The sequence below is a fragment of the Ranitomeya variabilis genome, chromosome 1 (assembly GCF_051348905.1).
Source record: "Ranitomeya variabilis isolate aRanVar5 chromosome 1, aRanVar5.hap1, whole genome shotgun sequence".
NCBI classification, from domain to species: domain Eukaryota; kingdom Metazoa; phylum Chordata; class Amphibia; order Anura; family Dendrobatidae; genus Ranitomeya; species Ranitomeya variabilis.
Window position 1 is genome coordinate 385,208,908 of NC_135232.1, and position 26,172 is coordinate 385,235,079.

Below are 26,172 nucleotides of genomic sequence, written 5' to 3' on the forward strand. Positions count from 1 at the left end.
GCTGGCACGAGAACAGCAAGGCTTAGCTCGAGCACAAGTCCCACAGGACTGCACAAATGACCGCACATCCCTTGACAAGGAAGGCCACCAAAAGGACCTGGCCACCAGATCTCTGGTGCCAAAAATTCCCGGGTGACCTGCCAACACCGAGGAATGAACCTCGGAAATGACTCTGCTGGTCCACTTATCCGGGACAAACAGTCTGTCAGGTGGACAAGACTCAGGCCTATCAGCCTGAAATCTCTGCAACACACGTCGCAGATCCGGAGAAATAGCTGACAAGATAACTCCATCTTTAAGAATACCAACAGGATCAGCGACTCCAGGAGCATCAGGCACAAAGCTCCTAGAAAGAGCATCGGCCTTCACATTCTTTGAACCTGGTAAATACGAGACAACAAAATCAAAGCGGGAGAAAAACAATGACCAGCGGGCCTGTCTCGGATTAAGGCGTTTAGCAGACTCGAGATACATCAGATTTTTGTGATCAGTCAAGACCACCACACGATGCTTAGCACCCTCGAGCCAATGATGCCACTCCTCAAATGCCCATTTCATGGCCAACAACTCCCGATTGCCCACATCATAATTTCGCTCGGCAGGCGAAAACTTCCTAGAGAAAAAGGCACAAGGTTTCATAACAGAGCAACCAGGGCCTCTCTGCGACAAAACGGCCCCTGCCCCAATCTCCGAAGCATCCACCTCAACCTGAAAGGGAAGTGAGACGTCAGGCTGGCACAAAACAGGCGCCGAAGTAAACCGGCGTTTCAACTCCTGGAAAGCCTCCACGGCAGCAGGAGCCCAGTTAGCTACATCGGAGCCCTTCTTGGTCATATCCGTCAAAGGTTTCACAATGCTAGAAAAATTAGCGATAAAACGACGGTAGAAGTTAGCGAAGCCCAAGAACTTCTGAAGACTCTTAACTGACGAGGGCTGAGTCCAATCAAGAATAGCTCGGACCTTGACTGGGTCCATCTCCACAGCAGAAGGGGAAAAAATGAACCCCAAAAAGGGAACCTTCTGCACACCAAAGAGACACTTTGAGCCCTTGACAAACAAAGAATTTTCACGCAAAATTTTAAAGACCAACCTGACCTGCTCCACATGCGAATCCCAATTATCAGAAAAAACCAAAATATCATCCAGATAAACAATCAAAAATTTATCCAGATACTTCCGGAAAATGTCATGCATAAAGGACTGAAAAACTGAAGGCGCATTGGAGAGCCCAAAAGGCATCACCAAGTACTCAAAATGACCTTCGGGCGTATTGAATGCGGTTTTCCATTCATCACCTTGCTTAATGCGCACAAGGTTGTACGCACCACGAAGGTCTATCTTGGTGAACCACTTGGCACCCTTAATCCGGGCAAACAAGTCAGACAACAGCGGTAAAGGATACTGAAATTTGACAGTGATCTTATTTAAAAGCCGATAATCAATACAAGGTCTCAAAGATCCGTCCTTTTTTGCCACAAAAAAGAATCCCGCACCAAGAGGGGAAGAAGACGAACGAATATGTCCTTTCTCCAGAGACTCCTTGATATATGAACGCATAGCGGTATGTTCAGGTACCGACAGATTAAACAGTCTTCCCTTAGGAAATTTACTGCCTGGGATCAAATCTATAGCACAGTCACAGTCCCTATGAGGAGGCAGTGCACTGGACTCAGACTCACTGAAGACATCCTGATAATCAGACAAATACTCCGGAACTTCCAAAGGCGTAGAAGAAGCAATAGACACAGGCAGGGAATCCCCATGAATACCACGACAGCCCCAACTTGAGACTGACATAGCCTTCCAGTCCAGGACTGGATTATGGGTCTGTAACCATGGCAGCCCTAAAACGACCAAATCATGCATTTTATGTAAAACCAGGAAACGTATCACCTCGCGGTGTTCAGGAGTCATGCACATGGTAACCTGTGTCCAATACTGCGGTTTATTTGCTGCCAATGGTGTAGCATCAATACCCCTAAGAGGAATAGGATTTTCTAATGGTTCAAGAGTAAAACCACAGCGCTTAGCAAATGAGAGATCCATGAGACTCAGGGCAGCACCTGAATCTACAAACGCCATGACAGGATAAGATGACAGTGAGCAAATCAAAGTTACAGACAGAATAAATTTAGGTTGCAAATTACCAACGGTGATAGGACTAATAACCTTAGCTATACGTTTAGAGCATGCTGAGATAACATGTGTAGAATCACCACAGTAGTAGCACAAGCCATTCCGGCGTCTATGAATTTTCCGCTCATTTCTAGTCAGGATTCTATCACATTGCATTAAATCAGGTGTCTGTTCAGACAACACCATGAGGGAATTTGCGGTTTTTCTATCACATTGCACCGAATTAGGTGTCTGTTCAGACAACACCATGAGGGAATTTGCGGTTTTGCGCTCCCGCAACCGCCGGTCAATTTGAATAGCCAGTGCCATAGTATCATTCAGACCTGTGGGAATGGGAAAACCCACCATAACATTCTTAATGGCTTCAGAAAGGCCATTTCTAAAATTAGCGGCCAGTGCACACTCGTTCCAATGTGTCAGCACGGACCATTTCCGAAATTTTTGGCAATACACTTCAGCCTCGTCCTGCCCCTGAGACATAGCCAGCAAGGCCTTTTCTGCCTGAATCTCAAGATTGGGTTCCTCATAAAGTAAACCGAGCGCCAGAAAAAACGCATCAAGATCAGCCAATGCCGGATCTCCTGGCGCCAGCGAAAAAGCCCAATCCTGAGGGTCGCCCCGTAAGAACGAAATCACAATTTTTACTTGCTGAGCAGAATCTCCAGATGAACAGGGTCTCAGGGACAAAAACAATTTACAATTATTCACGAAATTCCTAAACTTAAACCTGTCTCCGGAAAACAGTTCAGGAATCGGTATTTTAGGTTCTGACCTAGGATTTCTGATAACATAGTCTTGTATGCCCTGCACACGAGTAGCCAGCTGGTCCACACTTGTAATCAAGGTCTGGACATTCATGTCTGCAGCAAGCATAGCCACTCTGAGGTAAAGGGGAAGAAGAAAAAAAAAAACTCAGAATCTTCTTTCTTATAATCCCTCTTCTGCAATGCATTAAACATTTAATACTGGCCTGGCAAACTGTTATGACCCCAATGGCGAGGGTCTCAGAGGAACGTGGAAGTCTGCAGAATACAAAAATCCAGCTCATAGGGCAGTGGTAACTGGGTTGACCATATATCTACTCCTAACGCCAACACTAGAAGTAGCCGGGGATCATTCCTACGTTGATTCTAGATGACACGCGCCAGCCGGAGAATCTAGCTACCCCTAGTAGAGGAAAACAAAAGACCTTTCTTGCCTCCAGAGAAGGGGACCCCAAAGCTGGATAGAAGCCCCCCACAAATAATGACGGTGAGGTAAGAGGAAATGACAAACACAGAAATGAACCAGGTTTAGCACAGAGAGGCCCGCTTACTGATAGCAAAATAAAGAAAGGTAACTTATATGGTCAACAAAAACCCTATCAAAATCCACACTGGAAATTCAAGAACCCCCGAACCGTCTAACGGTCCGGGGGGAGAACACCAGCCCCCTAGAGCTTCAGCAAAGGTCAGGATATAGATTTGGAACAAGCTGGACAAAAATACAAAACCAAAACAAATAGCAAAAAGCAAAAGGCAGACTTAGCTGATATAACTGGAACCAGGATCAGTAGACAAGAGCACAGCAGACTAGCTCTGATAACTACGTTGCCAGGCATTGAACTGAAGGTCCAGGGAGCTTATATAGCAACACCCCTAACTAACGACCCAGGTGCGGATAAAAGGAATGACAGAAAAACCAGAGTCAAAAAACTAGTAACCACTAGAGGGAGCAAAAAGCAAATTCACAACACACCCCTAACCACAACCCTAACCGCAACACACCCGTAACCCTAATTCCAACCCTAATCCTAACCCTAATCCCAACCCTAACCCTAATCCCAACCCTAACCACAACTGTAACCCCAACGCACCCCTAACCCTATCTGTAACCCTAACCACAAGCCTAATCTTAACCCTATTTCCAACCCTAGCCCTAATTCCAACCCTAACTCTAATTCCAACCCTAACCCTAAGGCTATGTGCCCACGTTGCGGATTCGTGTGAGATTTTTCCGCACGATTTTTGAAAAATCTGCAGGTAAAAGGCACTGCGTTTTACCTGCGGATTTACAGCAGATTTCCAGTGTTTTTTTGTGCGGATTTCACCTGCGGATTCCTATTGAGGAACAGGTGTAAAATGCTGCGGAATCCGCACAAAGAATTGACATGCTGCGGAAGATACAACGCAGCGTTTCTGCACGGAATTTTCCGCACCATGGGCACAGCGGATTTGGTTTTCCATAGGTGTACATGGTACTGTAAACCTGATGGAAAACTGCTACGAATTCGCAGCGGCCAATCCGCTGCGGATCCGCGGCCAATCCGCTGCGGATCCGCGGCCAATCCGCTGCGGATCCGCGGCCAATCCGCTGCGGATCCGCAGCCAAATCCGCACTGTGTGCACATGCAATAACCCTAACCCTACCCCTAACCCTAACCCTACCCGTAACCCTAACCCTACCCCTAACCCTACCCCTAGTTCTAACCCTAGTTCTATCCCTAACCCTAGTGGAAAAAGAAAAAAAAATATTTTCTTTATTTTATTATTGTCCCTACCTATGCGGGTGATAAAGGGGGGGGTTTATTTATTATTTTTTTTTATTTTGATCGCTGTGATAGAACCTACCACAGCGATCAAAATGTACTTTGTAATGAATCTGCCGGCCGGCAGATTCGGCGGGCGCACTGAGCATGCGCCCGCCATTTTGGAAGATGGCGGCGCCCATGATGGAGGCGGACGGGCACCGGGAGCCTCGGTAAGTATAAGGGGGGGGGAGATCGGGGCACGGGGGGGGCGTCGGAGCACGGGGGGGTGACATAGGAGCAGGGGGGAGCGGACAGGAGGACGGGGGAGCGGAGCACAGGACGGAGGGGACCGGACCCCATAACGGAGCACTGGGGGGGCGATCGGTGGGGTGGGGGGGGGGTCACTTCAGGCTTTCCAGCCATGGCCGATGATATTGCAGCATCGGCCATGGCTGGATTGTAATATTTCACCAGTTTTTTAGGTGAAATATTACAAATCGCTCTGATTGGCAGTTTCACTTTCAACAGCCAATCAGAGCGATCGTAGCCACGGGGGGGGTGAAGCCACCCCCCCTGGGCTGAAGTACCACTCCCCCTGTCCCTGCAGAACGGGTGAAATCGGAGTTAACCCTTTCACCCGCTGTGCAGCGACGCGATCATTCCATGACGCCACATAGGCGTCATGGGTCGGATTGGCACGGGTTTTCATGACGCCTACGTGGCGTCATGGGTCGGGAAGGGGTTAAAAGTGAAAAGAAAGTCAGTAGGAAAGAACCTATTCCTTATAGGAATTCTGATTCTTCAAAATCTGAGAGTAGAAACTCAGATACACAGGACTCCTCCTTCTCTTCTTCGGATAATGAGTGGAGGTCGTCATTGCTTCCCTCTAGATGAGGTTGACGGCCTTGTAAAGGCAGTAAGATCAACGATGGGGGTATTGGACCTTCATCCTGACAAAACAGTACAGGGTATCATGTTTAGAGGACTATGCCAAAAAAAGCGTAAAGTTTTTCCCCTTAATGAAAACATACAAGCGTTAATCAAAAAGGAGTGGGAAAAACCAGAGAGGAAGAATGCATCGGTTCCCTCTATTAAAAGGAAATATCCCTTTGAAGAGGAGGCTTCTACTTCATGGGATAAAGCCCCCAAACTCGACGTTGAACAGAATCCCCATTTGAGCCTATAGAATCAGTACCTCTTAGGATCCTATCTCTTAAAACGGCCCTCCTGATAGCCCTGACATCGGCTCGCAGAATAAGTGATCTCCAAGCCTTGTCTGCAAACCCTCCCTTTACACAAATCCTAGATGATAAGGTTGTACTAAAAACAGACCCAGCCTATTTACCAAAAATTGCGTCCACATTCCATAGGTCTCAGGAAATAATCCTTCCTTCCTTCTGTCCAGACCCTAGAAATAAGAAAGAAGAAAAATTCCACACACTAGATGTGAAAAGGTGTCTAGTTCAATATATTAAAGTCACCCAGCAGCATAGGAAGGAAGGGTCTCTTTTTATCTGTTTCCAGGGACCCAGGAAAGGACTCAGGGCCTCCAAAGGCACTATAGCACGTTGGATAACAGATGCGATAGCCTTGGCGTACTCGTCCACCGGGAACGCAGTTCCAGAGGGTCTGAAAGCCCACTCTACAAGGGCTACGGCGACCTCCTGGGCCGAAAGGTCGGAGGTACCATTAGATCAGATTTGTAAGGCGGCCACCTGGTCATCACCTTCAACCTTTTTTAGACACTACCGCTTAGACCTAGCCTCTTCATCTGACTTAACCTTCGGAAGAAGGGTTCTGCAGGCTGTGGTCCCTCCCTAAGCAATAATGAGCGACTGAGAAAAGCGTAGTTACTCACCGATAATGGTGTTTCTCAGAGCCCATTACACCACCTGCTTATTCCCCCCCTCATCACGTGTGCAGTGAGCACATTCTTTTGTATAAAATGTGTTTTTTCTATATAGACACGGTGTTCACTTGTTAAACAATATGATAAAGTTGTATATTTTTTTGTTGTTGTGACTAACCTGGAGGACCTCCGATGCTCTGTAAACAAAACAGATGCAGGGAGAGGTACCACCCTTTTATCCTGTAGGTTTCCTGTCCCTGAAGGGCGGATCCCCTCTCTCTGGTAGTGCTGTCATGGGCTCTGAGAAACACCGTTATCGGTGAGTAACTACGCTTTTTCAGTTGTTTCACACTTTTTTGTTAAGTATATAATTCCACACGTGTTAATTCATAGTTTTGATGCCTTTAGTGTGAATATACAATTTTCATAGTCATGAAAATACAGAAAAATCTTTAAAATGAGAAGGTGTGTCCAAACTTTTGGTCTGTACTGTAGTTATCAATAATATAATAGTATATTGATGTTAATATTGAGCAGCATTAGTTTCAGTCTATTGCTTCGCCCTCCACAACAGTCACGGTCTCTCATGTGGCCTCTTTGGAAACTTAATTGCCCACCCCTGGGTTAAACGGTCCTCCTGGCTGAAATGAAAATGAGTGATGGCTGGGAGGCGTTTGTGTCCGGGGGGGGGAGAAAGACATGTCTCCCCGGACAGACTACAGGTATGGCGGGCAAATTATAAAAACTAATATTTCAGCGTTGGAAGGGACCCCAAATAAAAGAGCCACCTTGACAGATTGTAGCATTAGTGCTGCACAAGATGGCTCTTTTAGTTAAAAATGCCTAGGCGGTGGCAGGTTCCCTTTAAGGGGCCTTATTCCCTCATTGCCGTGTGAGGGGGTGCTTAAAGATTCCCACTCCACTCCCATTTACCTGTGTAAACATAATGGTGTTTTGGCCACTAGATGGCAGTGGTTTGCAGATTCATAAGATTGTTACCTGTATGTTAGTTGGCACACAGGGAAATACCCAGTTGGAGCCGCCCCAGCGACAGTTGGAAAACTGAAGAATGACTGGGTTGCTGGCGGCCATCGTAGAGTGCAGTTAAGGTGCCGTTACACTAAGCAACTTACCAGCGATCGCGACCAGCGACGTGATCGCTGGTAAGTTGCTGTGTGGTCGCTGGGGAGCTGTCACACAGACAGCTCTCTCCAGCGACCAAGCGACTTCGGCATCGCTGAAACTGTCTTCAGCGATGCCGAAGTCCCCATGTAAAAAAAAAAACAAAACACTACATACGCACCTTCTGTCGTCCTTCGTGTCCCTCGGCGCTTGCCGCACTGACTGTGTCTCAGCGCCGGCCGGCCGTAACAGCGGTGCCCAGCGGTGAACCGCTGTTACTGCAGGTTCACCGCTGGGCTCTGCTTTACGGCCGGACGGCGCTGAGACAGTCAGTACGGCAAGCTCCAGGGGACGTGACGGACAACAGACGGTGAGTATGTAGTGTTTTTTTTTTACTTTTACCATGGTATCCATGGTAAATATCGGGTTACTAAGCGCGGCCCTGCGCTTAGTAACCCGATGTTTACCATGGATACCAGTGAAGACATCGCTGGATCGGCGTCACACACGGCGATCCAGCGGTGTCAGCGGGAGAGTTGCGACGAAAGAAAGTTCGTCCACTCTCCCTGCAACCAGCGATATCCCAGCAGGATCCAGATCGCTGCTGCGTGCCAAACATAGCGATATCGCTATGCAGGACGCTGCAACGTCATGGATCGCTGGCGATATCGCCTAGTGTGACGGTACCTTTAGTAAGAGACAGATGTGACAGGAGGACAGTAGAATTAAGAAGAATGGGTGTGTGCAGTGTGCTAGGAGCTTTTCAAACTGAGGAAAGGTGCAACTGTTCCTGCAATTCCTGTTAGAGAAGAAGAATCACGTCGGGGAGACGACTACGGTTGGATTATTATTATTATTATTATTCATTTTTATAGCGCCATTTATTCCATGGCGCTTTACATGTGAAATACGGGGCAAATATAGACAAATACATTAAACATGAGCAAAAAACAAGGCACACGGGTACATAAGGAGGGAGGACCCTGCCCGCGAGGGCTCACAATCTGCAGGATTCCACCCAAAGCATCGGCTATGACGTGAATGACCTTCTGCTAGTCTGTCAGGCAAAAACGGCACTCCAGGTGACATGCCCAGGATCCACTCCACGGTCTCCCAGCTAACTGGCTGTTCAGACAATTAGATAGCCACCTCAGTGTTCAGTTAACAGCCGGTAAGTCCTGAGCTCAGGCCCCACCACAGGGATCCCGGTGGGAGCACGCACACAGACTTTAGAGCTTGGCCCCAAACCTAAATTCACAGAGACATTGCTTGCTAAGAGGGCTGTGTGAACCTTAGCTAGATACTCCCCTCAGTGTGTGAGCAGCTTGTGTGTAGATAGCATAACAGAATTGTAATTTTAGAGAATTGTTAAAGGGAACCTGTCACCCCCCCCCCCCCCCCCCAGTTGTTTCATACTAAAAGAGCCACCTTGTGCAGCAGTAATGCTGCATTCTGACAAGGTGGCTCTTTTAGTTCTGGGTGCTGTAACTTGAGAAATAATCAGTTTTATAATTTGTCCGAAATACCTGGTCCTCAGTCAAGTGGGCCGGCGTTTCCCCCCTGCTTTAGACGCCACACAGCCGTCACTCACATCTTCTTGGCGCCAGGTCCCGCCTCCTTCTCACCGCTGTTTTCAAAAGTAGCCGGCGCCTGCGCTCTTTTCCCCTGCCTGGTGCAGGCGCAGTGAGCGCTGCCCGTCTTTCCTCATATGCAGTCCAGCTGACTGTGCCTGCGCGGCCGCCCTGCCTGTGATTCCCAGCCCCGCAATGTGAATAAATCAGAAGTCACCTTTAAGTTTGGGAATCACTGCGCTGCACTGCTGCAGGGGCCGCCTCTTGCACGCATCTAATTACACTCTTGCTCTGGGTAACTCCCAGTTACCTCATTAGGCCGGGGTCACACTAGCGTAGAATACAGGCAAGTGCTATGTGAGAAAACATCGCATAGCACTCGGACCACTGTTAATCTATGGGGCAGCTCCCATGACCGTTATTTTTTTCCCTCGGGCGTATTCAGCATGCTGAGATTGTACACGTATATTACCCAAATCTCACCAATGCAAGTGCCACGCTCATGCCCTGACGGGTGGGCATGAGCCAGGGGGTTTGTGGACCCACTGTGCCACAAACCAAACTACCCTGGAAGGGGTGTGACTATGACAGCTGCCTTGGTCGTCTCTGGAGCCTCTGATGGTGAGGTCAGGCTTGTGCAGCAGGCAGCTGCCAGGTAACACTCCAGGACAGCGTCTGGCTGTGGCTGCTGATCCCACTTGGGAAACAGGAACACTAGGACAGGTGTGGGCGATAGGCAGGACTGGCAGATGAGCACGGATGAAACTCAGACGAGTAGGCAAGCAGGCACGGCTGAGACACAGGGCAGGCTGGTGTGGTGTATGAAGGAACAGGTAGAGACCTGTTCACACAGCGGATGCTAGTACTGGAACAGACATGAGCGAGTGGAGTATGAAGGGACAGGTTGGGACCTGTTCACACAGGAGATACAGGTATGGATACAAGCAGGAAGGAACGAAGTGTGAAGGAACAGGTTGGGACCTGTTCACACAGAAAGTGCAGGTACGGATACAAGCAGGAAGGAATGAAGTATGAAGGAACAGGTTGGGACCTGTTCACACAGGAGGAGAACCGCAAGGCTGCGAATAAGAGCTATAGAGCAGCAAGAGATTCTGCAGTAGCAGAATTAAAGCAAAGCAGAACTGCAGGGCATGCGGAGAGGAGCTGCAGCAAGAGATTTCTGCAGGAGCAGAACTGCAGGAGTGCAGAGCAGAGGTAGAAAGTGGTACAGAGAGAACACAAAGAAAGACACAGCAGGGAAAGACGCCACAGACAAGGAGACAGAGGTAGGACAAAGTTCAGACAAGGTAATGGAACGAGACAAGGTACAAGAACAAAGACACAGGGACCCGGATATTCTGCCTCCTGGAGAGCAGACAGACAAGTACAAAGCAAGAACAAAGACACTGAGACCAAGATATACAGCCTCCTGGAGGGCAGACAAACAAGATAAAGGCAAGGCAAAGAGAAAAGCCTCCAGAGAAGGCAAAACACAGAGCAAGGCCTGGCAGCTCAGAAGCAACACAGTGAGTTTAGACATTGCACAGGCAAGATCCAAAGGGTGGAGCTGCCCTAAATACTAAAGGCCTCTTGGTAATTGGTCAGGGACACATTAGACAGGTGCGCCCTGATTCCATAAGAACCAGAGAGTCCAGGCGCCGCCCCCCTATGCACACAGCCAGGAAGCATGCAGAGAGCAGGCAGAAAGCAAGAGGCACAGAACATGGAGCCGGCAGCAGACAGACGTTACAACATGACCTGGAGCAGTGAGTAAGATGGTGTATGAGGGATGGGAGGCCATGCCGTGATGCTGGCAGAGTTGTTACAGTATCCAACCCCTTTATGGCCCTCTTCTTCAAGCCTGCTAGAATGACCTGTAGAAGGAGTATGGGACCACACACAGTCCAGGTTGACAGGATATCCCTAAGGTAAGGTGAAGTGGGCGTGTCATCAGGAATCACAGAGTGCCAAATTTCTTGGTGCCCAACGGAATCAATCTCCACAATAACCTGGACCTCCTCCTCTAGACTGGTGGAAAGCAGAGATGAGAACACTTCTGTCCTGGGATCTTCACCCAATGGCCACATGGAAGCTGGAGGCATACACAGGAAGCATCTTCAGCCTGGTACCCTGAAAAAAACGGACCCTTTCGGATTAAAGGGAGGCTTTGTCTTGGTATTTTCACCAAGTAGCCACTTGGAAGCAGGAGACATACATTTAGGAAGAAGCCCCATCAGCCTGTTACTCTGACAAAACTGGACCACCTTTTCCTGCGGATCGGTGAAAAAAAGAGATTCAAGAGCTTCTGGGTGCAGGAAAAACTCGGACACCACATGGACCATCAGTGTAGCTTGCGAAAAATAAGCACACATATTCCTCATTTCAGCCCACTGAGCATAAAATTCAATGGAGAAAAGCAGTGATAAATGTAAAGCCATACGTGTGTCATACGGATACATAGGTATCATCGCATTACACACAGATGACCATAAGGAGAACACTTGTGCAACTCTCAGCGAGGAGACTCAGATCGATTTTCCATACAGTAAGTGTGACCCCGGCCTTAGGCAGAACCACAAGTCAGGCAAATGATAGTGTACCTGACAGAACATACTGGGTCTATCGGTTGTGCAGCGCAGGGGTCCTAGCTGATCTGTGCTAGGTGTGTGTGGTAGTTATGTGTTTCTTTCTTGCTATTTCCAGGGTAACACAGTTTTTGTTGTTAGTAAAGACTAGTTCCTTATCAAATTGCCTGGTCGTGTTCTTTGTCCTCAGCCCGCTGTATTCTAGGAGGGACCACCCTGGTACATGGCCTACAGCCGCTTTAAATAAGGTTATAGCACTCCCAAGCGATGGAAATTCTCCGGGGTTTCAGCTACCGGGGGTAAGTGAGACCCTGGAGAACATGATCAGGGCTGGTTTTTCCAGTCCCTGATCAGGTGATTGCTGTTCTTCAAGAAATACAGGCGATTACGTTAAAAAAAAAGGTTTCCCCCTATTAGAAACACTTCTCTCTCTTCTGACGTAAAAAAAATGGCGATCTGAACTTAGGAGAATTATCTAAGAATCCCGCCAGGCTTGGCCGGCGTCACACTAGAGTTTTACAGACGTATGAGAGGCGCAAAACTACGCATTGCACAAGTACCAATGATTCTCTATGGGGCAGCTCCTATCTGCTGTATATTTCACAGCCGTATTTCATGGGCTGAGAAAACTGCAGCATGCTGCGTTTGTCAGCGTATTGCGCAAAAAATCTGCCAATAAAAGTCAATGGGGGCGAGAAAAATACGGATTACACATGGACCATGCGTGTGACTTGCGAGAAATACGCACCGGTGTCCTAGAGAAAAGCCGGCAATTCAGTGCGGTGTACAGTAAAATCACACTGACAGGTTAGAATAGAATAGGTAGAATAAATGTCTACACATGGTATAGGTATATATATCTTCCAGATGTGCCTTTTCTGGGGTGGCTGGGGGCAGATGTTTGTAGCCAGGGGGGCCAATAACCATGGACCCTCTCTAGGCTATTAATATCTGCCCTCAGTCACTGGCTTTACCACTCTGGCGGAGAAAATTGTGCAGGAGCCCAAGGCCAGTTTTTTCCGTGATTTAACCCTTTATTTTAACAGCTAGAGCCACAAAATTTTACACACAGACACTTCTAAAATTAGTAGTGAGGAATATGCAAAAAAATAAGGGATATGAGATGGTTTACTGTATGTAATCCATGTCTCATATCCTGTCGGGTTTGGGAAGGAGAAATGAAAAGCCGGCAAACGAATTACCGGCTTTTCTACTATCTTGCGCTGTATGAAATATAAATATATATACAGTATATATGTGTCTCACTGACATATATATGTATAGATTGTATATGTTTTCACGAATATTTGAGCCCATGGATCCATTATATGTTCATTTTGCAAGCCGGCGAGAAAATCTCACTGTTCGGAAGCCACACGGATTACATACGGAGGTTTACATGCGCAAAATACACAGCCACACCCTGCCTACGGATGACATACGGATCACTGCTTTGGGATCAGTTCTGTGTATTACGCCTGTAGAATATGGACCGTATTTCCCTGCGCTGAGTGTGACGCCGGCCTTATAGACGTGAGCAGCCAATTAGATTACTGCTTTCATGTTAAAGCGCAGTGCTGGAGCATGAACGTTGGAATCTGATTGGCTGCTCCAGGACCTCTGACTAACCGCTTTTATGCGTGAGGTCTATGTTCCAATGTGTGTGTGGCTGAATGCAATGCGTTGTTCTCTGTTATCAGCCTCACAGGAAGTTCAGTCATGTCATGGCTCCTTTAAACTTGTACAGTGCGCCGCCTAACGTCGATCATCCGTCTCCTCTCGCCACATTATTCCACAGCGCGGAGATGACTGACCCAGAGCTATTGCCGAAAGCAGACAGGACGAGACGGGCGATGTGATAGACAGCCAGCTGTCCACCATGACTAAGCTATGACGCGGCCATGTTGTAAGAGGCTAGAGCCGAAACAACGTGCACTATTAGGCCCAGCGCCCCGGGTACAACAGTCAGCAGCGCTGCCATTGGCCGGGGCAGCCCACGTGACGAGCGGAACAAGGTGTGGGAGGGAGTTTCGCCTCCGTCAGCAGCAGGGCTCAGCTCCGCCCCCTGGCGGTGTATAGGCACAACGCTCTCTCACACACACAGGACACACATTCGGGGGGCACAGTGAGGCGGACATTGGGCACAGGAACGGCGGGACAACGGCGACCTATTAGCGTGGGGCTGTCACACGGGCCTCGGCGAGGAGCACACGGGATTACACGGCTCCGCCAGGAGAAGTAGAGGCCCGCTGCTTAGCGTTAGCCAACGAACAAAGAGCAAGGCAGAGCTCGTGAGAAGACGCCCTCCCCCGCCCGGCTGTGGCCTCAAACGTAAGTGTGCCCAGTCATTGTGTGACGCGCCGCGGCCGGCAGCGGAGGGGTTACACGGCGCGCGGGGAGCGCCTTATATGGAGACACAGCCTGGAAGGGGGGAGGGGAGCACACCAGCTCCGGGGTCTGCAGGGAGGGGGCTCTCCCTGTGGGGGGCGGCGGTGGCGGGTGTTACACCACGGCTGCCATGGCTTCCTGTTCCATGACTCAGTGCTTTTACATAGGCCTCCGTTGTGTGGTGGGGGAGGACTACAACTCCCAGCGCCCTGCTTCTTTCTCTGCCCTGGGCTTCCTGTCTCCATGGTGGAGCTGCTTCTGCCTCCTTTGTCTCCAGGCTCCTCCTCCTCCTCCTCTTTGTGTCCGTATCCTGCCACCCCCGGTCCTGTCCCCACTGCCCCATTGTGTCTGCCATGGCCCATTGCTGATGTGTAGTACGCCAGTGACTGATGTGCCACCTGGTCAGGGCAGTGATGCCATCTATGGGGGCCTGCCGGGGACGGGGCGAGCTGGCTGGCCGGGGACTGGCCAAGGCCTGTTTCTCCTATTGATGTTGCTCTGGTTGGCTGATCCCATATCTCATGCCTTGTGTGCTGCGATCCCTCCCATACTAAATATAACAGGACTCCTGGAGTGTTTGCTGGGAATGAGCTGTCCTGAGGCTACTTGTGTAACCTTGCCACCTCAGCCTGGTGTCATTTGACTCAAAACACCCTTTGCTGGCTGTATCTTCACCCACTAGACCAATCCAGTTCGCCAGAGGCTTGGCACAGGACCATCTCACATCCTTATTTTGCGTGACTTGCTGAGCCAGTTCTTGGGATGTCTGTTTAAGGTCATGGAGGTTGTCCTACAGCTGGGTGACGTCAATCACCAGTAAAACAAAGGTGCTTTCTGTATATAGGGGATTTGTGCAGAACGAGGTACACCTAATCATAACACTCTATATGGTTAATAAAGATCGGACACATATCCTTAATACAACAGCGGAAATGACTGGTCAGTCTGATTGTAGTCTTTGTGGATCTGGTGGTCGTGCCCACCATTGCCACCTTGATGACCTCTGTTGGCAATGCACGGTACAGTAAGCGTAGCCGCTCCTCGCTGTGTAGGAGTTGGCAGCATCGGATCTATATATAGCAGCTGATTTCAGAGGCCCCTGTTGACTAGGTTTTGTGTGTCTGAGCCTGCAGATCAGCCAGCCTGTCACATTGCAGACTTGTGACAGGCAGAAGCTAATGTTCCCACCCACGTGACCCCCAGCTTCTGAGAAATATTAAAAGGAGCATGTTGTGTTATTGCAAGCTGCTTTCGACTAATGGGGGGGGGGGGGGGGGGATTACAGGGCGTCCGGTAAACAAGATCCTGGTGATGTGCTCTCTCCCTACTACACGGCTATTAATAACCGCTCATATATGGCTCACATGGTATGACATGGCAGGCTTACTGTCCTACCTCCCATGGAGGGCTGAAAGGAAGGTGAAAAGTGAACTAAAGTAACTACATTCTGTTTGTAAACTTCACATGTTATAAAGTGTTCATACAAAATATTTACACTAGAACTGTTCTGTGTAAGATAGTTTTCACGGCAGGCAATTATGATTGTCCTCCAGTGACTCAAAACGATATCACCCCTGGAGTTTTATGGCCTGTACAGGCATGCATGCTAACAGGATAAGTTGTGCCTGCAGGGTTCCATGGTTCCCCTCCACCCACTGTACATGTTTTGGGGTAATTGGCATGGATTAAAGTCCCTTCTTATACTGATTGCTGGAGATCCTGTCATTACAATATTAGAAGTTGATTCAATAGTGTTATTGAGTTGGGGGTTTGTTTGGTTTTTTTTTACCATTCTTTTGGTCTGTAATGTACTTGCTATGAGCATCACCTCCACTGTTACTGGCTATAGAAATGGGTATAGTCTGTGTGGGCATGCTTGTTACCCAGAATTCCACATGCCTGCTGGGTATAGGCTGTGTGGGCATACTTGCTACCCAAAATTCCACATGCCTGCTGGGTATAGCCACTGTGGGCATGCTTGCTGCTACCCAGAATTCCACATGCCTGCTGGGTATAGCCTCTGTGGGCATACTTGCTACCCAGAATTCCACATGCCTGCTGGGTATAGTCTGTGTGGGCATGCTTGCTACCCAGAATTCCACTTGTCAGTATGTATCCTGTGACCACTTAGAGGACAGCTCAAACACTGGTGTCGTCTGGTGTGAGGGATGTTGTTAAAGATTGATCCAAACCCCAGTCACACTTCATGCTTTTTGCTTTTGGCTGTCTGATAATGATGTGCTTTGAACAGAGTGAGACGCAGCAAAGCTATTTGACTGTTTCCCCCTAGGGTATGCACTTTTGTTTGTTTCACTGTGTCCTTTTTTTTTTTTTTTCTTTTTTTCTTCTCTCTACCTTGCACCTGACTATTTCTTTGTATTCCATCATTAATTCCATTCTATTTCATTTTTTTTCTCTACAGCATAGAAAACAATGGCTCAGGAGACAAATCAGACACCAGGCCCTATGCTTTGCAGCACAGGATGTGGCTTCTATGGCAATCCTAGGACAAGTGGAATGTGTTCTGTGTGCTATAAAGAACATCTTCAAAGACAGAACAGTGGCAGAATCAGCCCCATGGGTAAGTTATGATGAGTATAGGGTTATTGTCATTGGAATGTTAGTGTCTCTACATTACCTATCTTTGTACAAGTTATAAGAAATCTGATTTAGAGAAGGCATCATTCCTTCCTTTAACAAGCGAGTGCAGTGCAAGAGAGAATACTTATCACCCCCATATTCTCCAATGTATACTGGTCTTTGTTGGGACTAAAATCTGTCTCCTTTTTCGATGTAGGAGTCAAGTGACTGGAATAAGTCATCAAATGGGCCTCAGATGTTGTCTTGTCCTTGTCACATGACCCCTTTAACAAAAATGTACATAAGTGTTCATTTAAGACTTGCAACTTTTTGAAAAGCTTTCTTCACAACCACCACCACCTGACTGTATATTATAATCTCTTCTTGTTATACATGTTCTATTCACTTCTTGGTAGTTCACAGTTCTACCAATTCAATGATGCATCACATGAACAGCTAAAGGCCGTACCTTTTTTGCCTTCTGAAAGGCCAGTGGAATTATCCTTCCCTCTTTATTATCAGTAGAAAGCTGATAATTATGCGCCTTTAATCAGAAGGTAGACTGTCACTTGTGTAATTATTGGCAATAACAGTAATGGGCTCTTTTTCATTATACTGGGAGTTCTGGTGGGTAGGGTTGAGCGAAACGGATCGGACATTTTCAAAAATCGCCGACTTTCATGAAACCCGACCCGATCCCACTGTGGGATCGGCCATGTGGTCGCGCGCCAAAGTTGCGTTTCATGTGACGCTTTCCCCGCCATTTTTCAGCCAATGAAGGAGTGTGGGCAGCGTGATGTCACAGGTTCCAGCGTACTTTCTGCGGTGTTACAGGGGGTGAAACCGCCATATTACCGTTTGGGAAGTAGCGATTTCCGAGAGAGAGAGTGAGATTTTTTTGCAAAACCCGACTCGATCCTAAAAACCGTTAAAGTCGCTCAACCCTACTGGTGGGCACTTAGAAGGAATCTGAGAGTAGCATGATGTGGGGGCTGAGAGTCTTATTCCAGTGATGTCACTAGGCTGTGTACTGTTTCCATAAGCTGAGTGTTATATCTGCAGGACTAGCTGCTTTGTAGTCAACCTGTTGTGTAAGTCTGTCCCCATCACTGGTTAGTAGCTTTGTCAATCAGTGGTGCGGGCGAGTTATACGTAGCTCAGCATTCTGAGAACTGGTAGACCTGCATCAGGGAAAACAGTGATTGGATCAAAGTGACAGCAAGTAGCTTCGTAAGGGAACACAACTGGAATCGGGGTCTCTGCCCCATCTTCATGCTAATCTGAAATTGCATAGCAAAAACCTCCTGACAGATTCCCCTTAGGCCGGTTTCACACGTCAGTGGCTCCGGTACGTGAGGTGACAGTTTCCTCACGTACCGGAGACACTGACACACGTAGACCCATAAAAATCAATGCATCTGTTCAGATGTCATTGATTTTTTGCGGACCGTGTCTCCGTGTGCCAAACACGGAGACATGTCAGTGTTCGTGGGAGCGCACGTATTACACGGACCCAATAGTCAATGGGTCCGTGTAAAACACGGACCTCACACGGACGTTCTCCGTCTGGGGTCCGTGTGCGTGCAGGAGACAGCGCTACAGTAAGCGCTGTCCCCCCCACATGGTGCTGAAGCCGCGATTCATATGATCCCTACAGCAGGGTTTGCTGCAGAGAAAATATGAATAATAGTGTTTAAAATAAAGATCTATGTGTCCCCCACCCCCTGTGCGCCCCCCCCGCTGTTCAGAAAATACTCACCCGCTCCAACGTTGGCTGTCACTCCTTCCTCTCTGCCCTGCGCCTCCTACTGTATGCGGTCACGTGGGGCCGCTCATTTACAATCGTGAATAGTCGGCTCCGCCCCTATGGGAGGTGGAGCCACATATTCATGACTGTTAATGATCGGCCCCACGTGACCGCATACACTAGAAGCCGTGGCCAGACCAGGAAGCAGCGAGGGAGGCGGGTAAGTATTTTCTGAACAGCGGGGGGGCGCACAGGGGTGGGAGGGCGGCGGACACATAGATCTTTATTTTAAACACTATTATTCATATTTTCTCTGCAGCAAACGCTGCTGCAGGGAACATATGAATCGCGGCTTCAGCACGATGCAGGGTACCACACGCCCGTATGGCGTGTGGTACCCACTCGCCATGCGGGCGGCACACGTGTGCCGCACGTATGGCCTACGTGAGTTCCCAGGCACACGGACACGGATAACTCCGGTACCGATTTATTCCGGTACCGGAATTATCTGGACGTGTGGGACAGCCCTTAAGAGAACACAAAGGGGTGTAAATCTTAGGAGGTCACTATGAGGTAATTGTTTTCAGATGGAATGTAATAGATTAGTTTAGCTAGCATTAAATTTATTGGGGGGCTAATTACGGAATCCGGGGGAGTGGGAGTTGCTGCACTGTGACATTTCAACCTCTGCTTCCTCTCCATTGATTGCCAGGAATAATTGGATAACCTGTTCAAAGGGACAAAATGATTTGATATTCTGTAGTATCACCGATTACACCGTTTTACATAATCACCGAAAAAAAAAAAGAGGAAAAAACTCAAACGCACAATCAGCACCGTTCAACCTGTGCTACCACTTCCAAATTACGGCTGATATCCTTTACCACTTCCATATGGGGTGCTCGTGAAAATAGAAACAGTCTTTTTCATGTGAATAAATAGGAGAAAACGAGCACTCACCATTTGTGTGAAACAGTCTTTCTTTATTGTGGCTTCATGCGTAAAAACAGCAGGATAGTGCAGGGAGAACCTGCGGTTCCAGACGACGATCGTTTCGCTCCTCTGAGCTTCAACGGGTCTCACCATTTTACATATTTTCAGAAGTTGTCAGGTTCAGTTATGAAATTAGCCATTACTTAAAGGGAACCTGTCAGGTCCCTGATGCCCTCAAACACCAGGAGTATTCTGCATATGTAGAGGCATTGCATAACAGTCCCTATAGTACATTACGTACTTTTTCTAAAGATCTGTTTATGTATTTTTAAAGTCCGTTCATATGTGGATGGGGCGTTGGTGTCTCCAGACTAGTCGGCCCACTTAACGTTAACATTCCCCTCTGGGCGTGATAACATGGCTTACAAGCCCTGGCGTCATCGCTATACTTGCACGTGGCTTCTTTGACTTACTGCATTCATTTCCTGAAGCCGGGTGTGCGTGTGCTGACCTCAGAGAGGCGCACTGCGCACGATCGGAAGTGCGGAAAGCTAGTCAAAGCTCTCATTTATTTACAGGTCATAAACTGGTCTTAGAAATGCTTTTTCTAAAGATCTGTTTGTGTGTATTATAATAAAGGGACTGTTATGGTATTTACAAACTGGGGACTTGACAGGTTTCCTTTAATTATTTTGACCTCCTGATTTGAAGATCTGTCCGTGAACATTTTTAGTTGCCTTTTTGTTTCTATGATATCAGAGTTCTCATTTTACTTCTACTTATAATTATAATGCATAAACGTTTCAGTACTTTGAAACCTTTATTATTTTTACGAATATGCAGATGCAGGATATTATTTTTCTTATCTCTTCTACTCCTGCATTGAATCATCTTACAATTGTCCAACAGTAATCTTCTGCCAGCATTGATGGATTCCATTTTCCTTGACATCTTTTCTCCACAGCCGCAATATCTTGGTGGAATATCTTACCGTGCTCTTCGTTCACTGCTCTGCAATTTGGTGGAAAAAAGTCTAGATGCAAATGTAAGAAATAAATCTCTAACTCGAACCTGTCGGCAGGATTGTGCTCAGTAACCTACAGACACTGTCAGGTTGGCGCCAATATAATGATTAATGAGACCTTGGTTGATGAAATCCGCCTTGTGGTTGTTTAATCTGTATTTGTAGTATTCAGTTAATGAGATTCTCTTGCTCTGGGGCGGCCTGTGTGTGGGGGGGCTTTGTGGTGCTCTGCTTACATATTCATCCTTATGGGCTTCTGATGGCTCACTGATCCTTCAGTGACCTGCCTGCTATTTTACATAATATAATATCGTTTGCTTTTTTTTTTTTTTTTTTTTCCCAACTTCAGCAAAATGGACTCAGCACATGTGATGTAGTGTTTATTGCTTGCCGATAAATGCTACAGCGCAATCGCCGCAGCTAGTGCCATTTTGCTGCAGCCAAATTTGTTTTTTTTTCCCCTCAAACAAAATGTTGCCGCCAGCAGTGCTTGCTCAGTGGCATCTATCGGCAAGTAATAGATTTCATCAACCAAGGTATCATTTTAACCAACCTGACTGTGTCTGTAGGTCACTGAGTAAAAATCTGCTGACAAGTTCGCTTTGAGGACATGTTACAGATAAGATCCCTATGTTTTGAGGAGATTTTTCACAAACACGTCATAGTAATCTGCTGTTGAGTTTCCCCCCCAAAAAATAGCACTAGTACGAATGCTACCCAAGCAGCCTTTTCTGCGCCCTGCAACAAACTTGAAAACTCCATCTTTAAGGCCATGTGCACACAATGTGTTTTGATGTGGAATTGGCCCAAAAATGCTATGGAATCCTTATGTCCACAAAGTCGATGAGAATCCTGAAGTGCTATCTGAAAACGCACATAGAAACAATTCAATATGCTAAAAAAAAATCCTAAAACTGCATACCTTTTAGGCCATCTTTCACACTTCCGTATTTCAGCTCCCGTCACAATTAGTGTTGAGCATTCCGATACCGCAAGTATCGGGTATCGGCCGATACTTGCGGGTATCGGAATTCCGATACCGAGATCCGATACTTTTGTGGTATCGGTATCGAAACAACATTAATGTAAAAATGTGTAAAAGAGAGAATTAAAATAAAAAATATTGCTATACTCACCTCTCCGACGCAGCCTGCACCTTACCGAGGGAAGCGGCAGCGTTCTTTGTTTAAAATTCGCGCTTTTCTTTCCTTTACGTGAAGTCCCGGCTTGTGATTGGTTGCGTCGCAGTCACATGGGCGACGCAACCAATCACAGCAAGCCGTGACGTAATTTCAGGCCCTTAAGGATTTTAAAATTACGTCCCGGCTTTGTGATTGGTTGCGTCGCAGTCACATGGGCGACGCAACCAATCACAAGCTGTGACGTCACGGGAGGCTGGACACGCGCGCATTTTAAAATGCGCGCTTGTCCAGCCTCCCGTGACGTCCCGGCTTGTGATTGGTTGCGTCGCGGTCAACCAATCACAAGCCGGGACGTCACGGGAGGCTGGACAAGCGCGCATTTTAAAATGCGCGCGTGTCCAGCCTCCCGTGACGTCACGGCTTGTGATTGGTTGCGTCGCGCATGTGACTGCGACGCAACCAATCACAAAGCCGGGACGTAATTTTAAAATCCTTAAGGACCTGAAATTACGTCACGGCTTGCTGTGATTGGTTGCGTCGCCCATGTGACTGCGACGCAACCAATCACAAAGCCGGGACTTCACGTAAGGAAAGAAAAGCGCGAATTTTAAGCAAACAACGCTGCCGGTTCCCTCGGAGAGGTGAGTATAGCAATATTTTTTATTTTAATTCTTTCTTTTACACATTAATATGGTTCCCAGGGCCTGAAGGAGAGTTTCCTCTCCTTCAGACCCTGGGAACCATCAGGAATACCGTCCGATACTTGAGTCCCATTGACTTGTATTGGTATCGGTATCGGATTGGATCCGATACTTTGCCGGTATCGGCCGATACTTTCCGATACCGATACTTTCAAGTATCGGACGGTATCGCTCAACACTAGTCACAATCCATCATTTTTTGAGAATGCAGGATCCTGCATTTTCTCATAGACTTGTATTAGAGATGGATTGTGACGGATGGCCATCCGTTTCATCCGTCTTTCACTGGATCCTGCATAAAAAAACGGTCCGTCGGGCAGAGAAAACGTTCATAGGAACGTTTCTTGTGCACGTCGGAAAATCGCTCAGTGACGCATCCTGCACTGCCCGTCACTGGCTACAATGGAAACCTATGGGCGCAGGATGCGTCGCTGCCTGTGAAAAGCAGGAATCCAGCGACTGGTCCCGCCTTTTCAAAGAGAGCATGCGTGGAAGAATTTCCCGTCAGGGAAATTCTCTCTTGCTCACTCTTTCTCTTTTTACTATTGATGCTGCCTATGCAGCATCAATAGTAACAAGATATAATGTTAAAAATAATTAAAAAATCACAATATTCTCTCCTTCCTGTCGTTCCCTCGCAGCGTCACCGATGTTCCCGGCAGCTAGCGTTCCTTCCTAGTAATACATTGCGAAATCTCACGAGAAGTCGCGGTCTCGCGAGACCGTGACTTCTCACAAGATTTCGCAATGTATTACTAGGAACGCTAGCTGCCGGGAGCATCACTGCGCGGGAACGCCGGTAGGTGAGAATACTGCAATTTTTTATTTTTTTTTAACCGCGGAAAACCGCTGCGAAGACGCATGCACAACAGGTGCACATAGCCTCGACGGGTCCGTCAGAAAAACGGGCCCAGTGCACACGTTTTCCCACAATCTGCACAGGATCCGTCATTTCAACGTCTTGACAGATCCTGTGCAGATTTAGAAGACGGAAGTGTGAAAGAAGCCTTACACAGCATTTAGAAAAGTAGGTGATGCAACTGTAATTAGGATTACATCATCTGAGTTGAGTTGGCGTTTTTTGATCGGTCACCTCAAGATGATAGAATACTGAAGGCTTAATAGACTGAATAGATGTAACAGACTAACTATTAACAGTGCAATAATGATGATGAAATAATAGATGCAATTTTTTTTGTAAGCCTGCATGCAGGTCATAAGTAATTACAACCTCCTGGATCTTGAAAATTAGAGCAAATCAACAAATGTAAGCATCATATTCGTTTTCAGAACCACAAAATTAGTTGGAGAAAAGTATAATAGAAAGACGTCACCACTTCTCTATTTTTCACCCACTCCTGGTTTTCGCTTACAATTGCAGGTGGATCTCACAAAATTGGAATATCGTCAAAAAGTAAATTTATTTCAGTTCTTCAATACAAAAAGTGAAACTCATATTATATAGTCATTACAAACCGTGATCTATTTCAAGTGTTTACTTCTGTTAAAGGGAACCTGACACCTCATTTTTGAGCTAGGAGCTGCGGCCACTGCCTTTCAGGGCTTATCTACAGCATTCTGTAATGCTGTAAGTAAGCCCCCAATCTAACCTGAAAGAGAAGAAAACAAGTTATATTATACTCACCCGGGGGTGGTCCGGTCCGATGTGAGTCGCAGGTCCGGCGCCTCCCATCTTCATACGATGTCGTCATCTTCCTTGCTTCTTGTCGTGGCTCCTGAGCAGGCGTACTGATTTGCCCTGTTGAGGGCAGAGCACAGTACTGCAGTGCGCCGGGGAAGGTCAGAGAGGCCCAGCAATTGCACACTGCAGCACTGTGCCCTGCCCTCAACAGGGCAAATCAGTACACCTGTGCAGGAGCCACGACAAAAAGCAAGGAAGATGACGACATCGTATGAAGATGGGAGGCGCCGGACCTGCGACTCACATCGGACCGGACCACCCCCGGGTGAGTATAATATAACTTGTTTTCTTCTCTTTCAGGTTAGATTGGGGGCTTACCTACAGCATTACAGAATGCTGTAGATAAACCCCGAAAGGCAGTGGCCGCAGCTCCTAGCTCAAAAATGAGGTGACAGGTTCCCTTTAATCTTGATGATTATGACTTAGCCAATGAAAACCCAAAAGTCATTATCTCAGTGAATTAGAATAACAAAACATCTGCAAAGGCTTCCTAAGTGCTTAAAAAGGTCCCTTAGGGTACTGTCACACAGTACCATTTTGATCGCTACGACGGTACGATTCGTGACGTTCTAGCGATATCGTTACGATATCGCAGTGTCTGACACGCAGCAGCGATCAGGGATCCTGCTGAGAATCGTACGTCGTAGCAGATCGTGTGGAACTTTCTTTCGTCGCTTGATCACCCGCTGACATCGCTGGATCGTTGTGTGTGACAGCGATCCAGCGATGTGTTCGCTTGTAACCAGGGTAAACATCGGGTAACTAAGCGCAGGGCCGCGCTTAGTAACCCGATGTTTACCGTGGTTACCAGCGTAAACGTTAAAAAAACAAACAGTACATACTTACATTCCGGTGTCTGTCCCCGGCGTCTCAGCTTCTCTCCACTGTGTGAGCGTCTGCCAGCCGGAAAGCGAGCACAGCGGTGACGTCTGACGTCACCGCTGTGCTTGCCGGCTATGGCGCTTACACAGTGGAGAGAAGCAGAACGCCGGGGACAGACACCGGAATGTAAGTATGTACTGTTTGTTTTTTTAACGTTTACGCTGGTAACCAGGGTAAACATCGGGTTACTAAGCGCGGCCCTGCGCTTAGTTACCCAATGTTTACCCTGGTTACCGGGGACTTCGGCATCGCTCCAGCGCCGTGATTGCAACGTGTGACAGCAGTCTACGACGCTGGAGCGATAATCATACGATCGCTGCGACGTCACGGATCGTGCCGTCGTAGCGATCAAAATGGTACTGTGTGACAGTACCCTTAGTCTGTTTCAGTAGGCTCTACAATCACGAGGAAGACGAAGGGAGAAATGGGGATTTCCAGCACATCCATCCAGTTTGAGTAAAATAATCAAAATTTATTTAGAACATTTTAAAAAACAACATTAAAAAGAAAGAGAGAGGAACTCTCTTTGCCTGACGCGTTTCTGGCGCACCACGGCGCCCTTAGTCATAGGAACTAATATGACATGAATACACAGGTTTATATATGACAAGGAACCAATCACAGACATAGCAATTAAATTTCATTGGAAAAAGCTGCAGCTAAATTCACATAACAAAACTTTACCTTATTTATCAAATGTCTTAGAAATACACTAACATCTGTTCTAAATTACCAAAAAATTCATTAGTTGTTCAATATATGTAAAAAAAAAAAAAAAAAAAAAAAATCATTTTTGTAATTCATACCATGTGGATATTTGGTGTCTAAAGTTAGAATCCAAAAGGCTTCCCGCAGAGCTAATCGCTTCCTCCAATCTCTACCTCTAGGTGACTGACTAACCCTTTCAATGCCAAAAAAGGAAAAATCTGACAGATCTCCCTGGTGCACAGAGATAAAACTTTACCTTATTTATCAAATGTCTTAGAAATACACTAATATCTGTTCTAAATTACCAAAAAATTCATTAGTTGTTCAATATAAGTAAAAAAGATCATTTTTGTAATTCATACCATGTGGATATTTGGTGTCTAAAGTTAGAATCCAAAAGGCTTCCCGCAGAGCTAATTGCTTCCTCCAATCTCCACCTCTAGGTGACTGACTAACCCTTTCAATGCCAAAAAAGGAAAAATCTGACAGATCTCCCTGGTGCACGGAGATAAAACTTTACCTTATTTATCAAATATCTTAGAAATACACTAATATCTATTTTAAATTACCAAAAATTTCATTAGTTGTTCAAT

At 47.2% G+C, this 26,172-nt stretch overlaps 1 protein-coding gene across 1 annotated transcript in view; it reads left to right on the top strand.

Annotated features, from left to right (window-relative positions):
- The first annotated feature begins 13,535 nt into the window (after positions 1-13,535).
- The window catches only part of ZFAND5 (zinc finger AN1-type containing 5), a 29,211-nt gene continuing 16,574 nt past the window's right edge, over positions 13,536-26,172 (top strand). The window contains exons 1-2 of the mRNA XM_077249046.1: positions 13,536-14,103; positions 16,583-16,741. Coding sequence (XP_077105161.1) covers positions 16,594-16,741 — 148 coding nt within the window. The 5' untranslated portion in view covers positions 13,536-14,103; positions 16,583-16,593. The remainder of the gene's footprint in view (positions 14,104-16,582; positions 16,742-26,172) is intronic.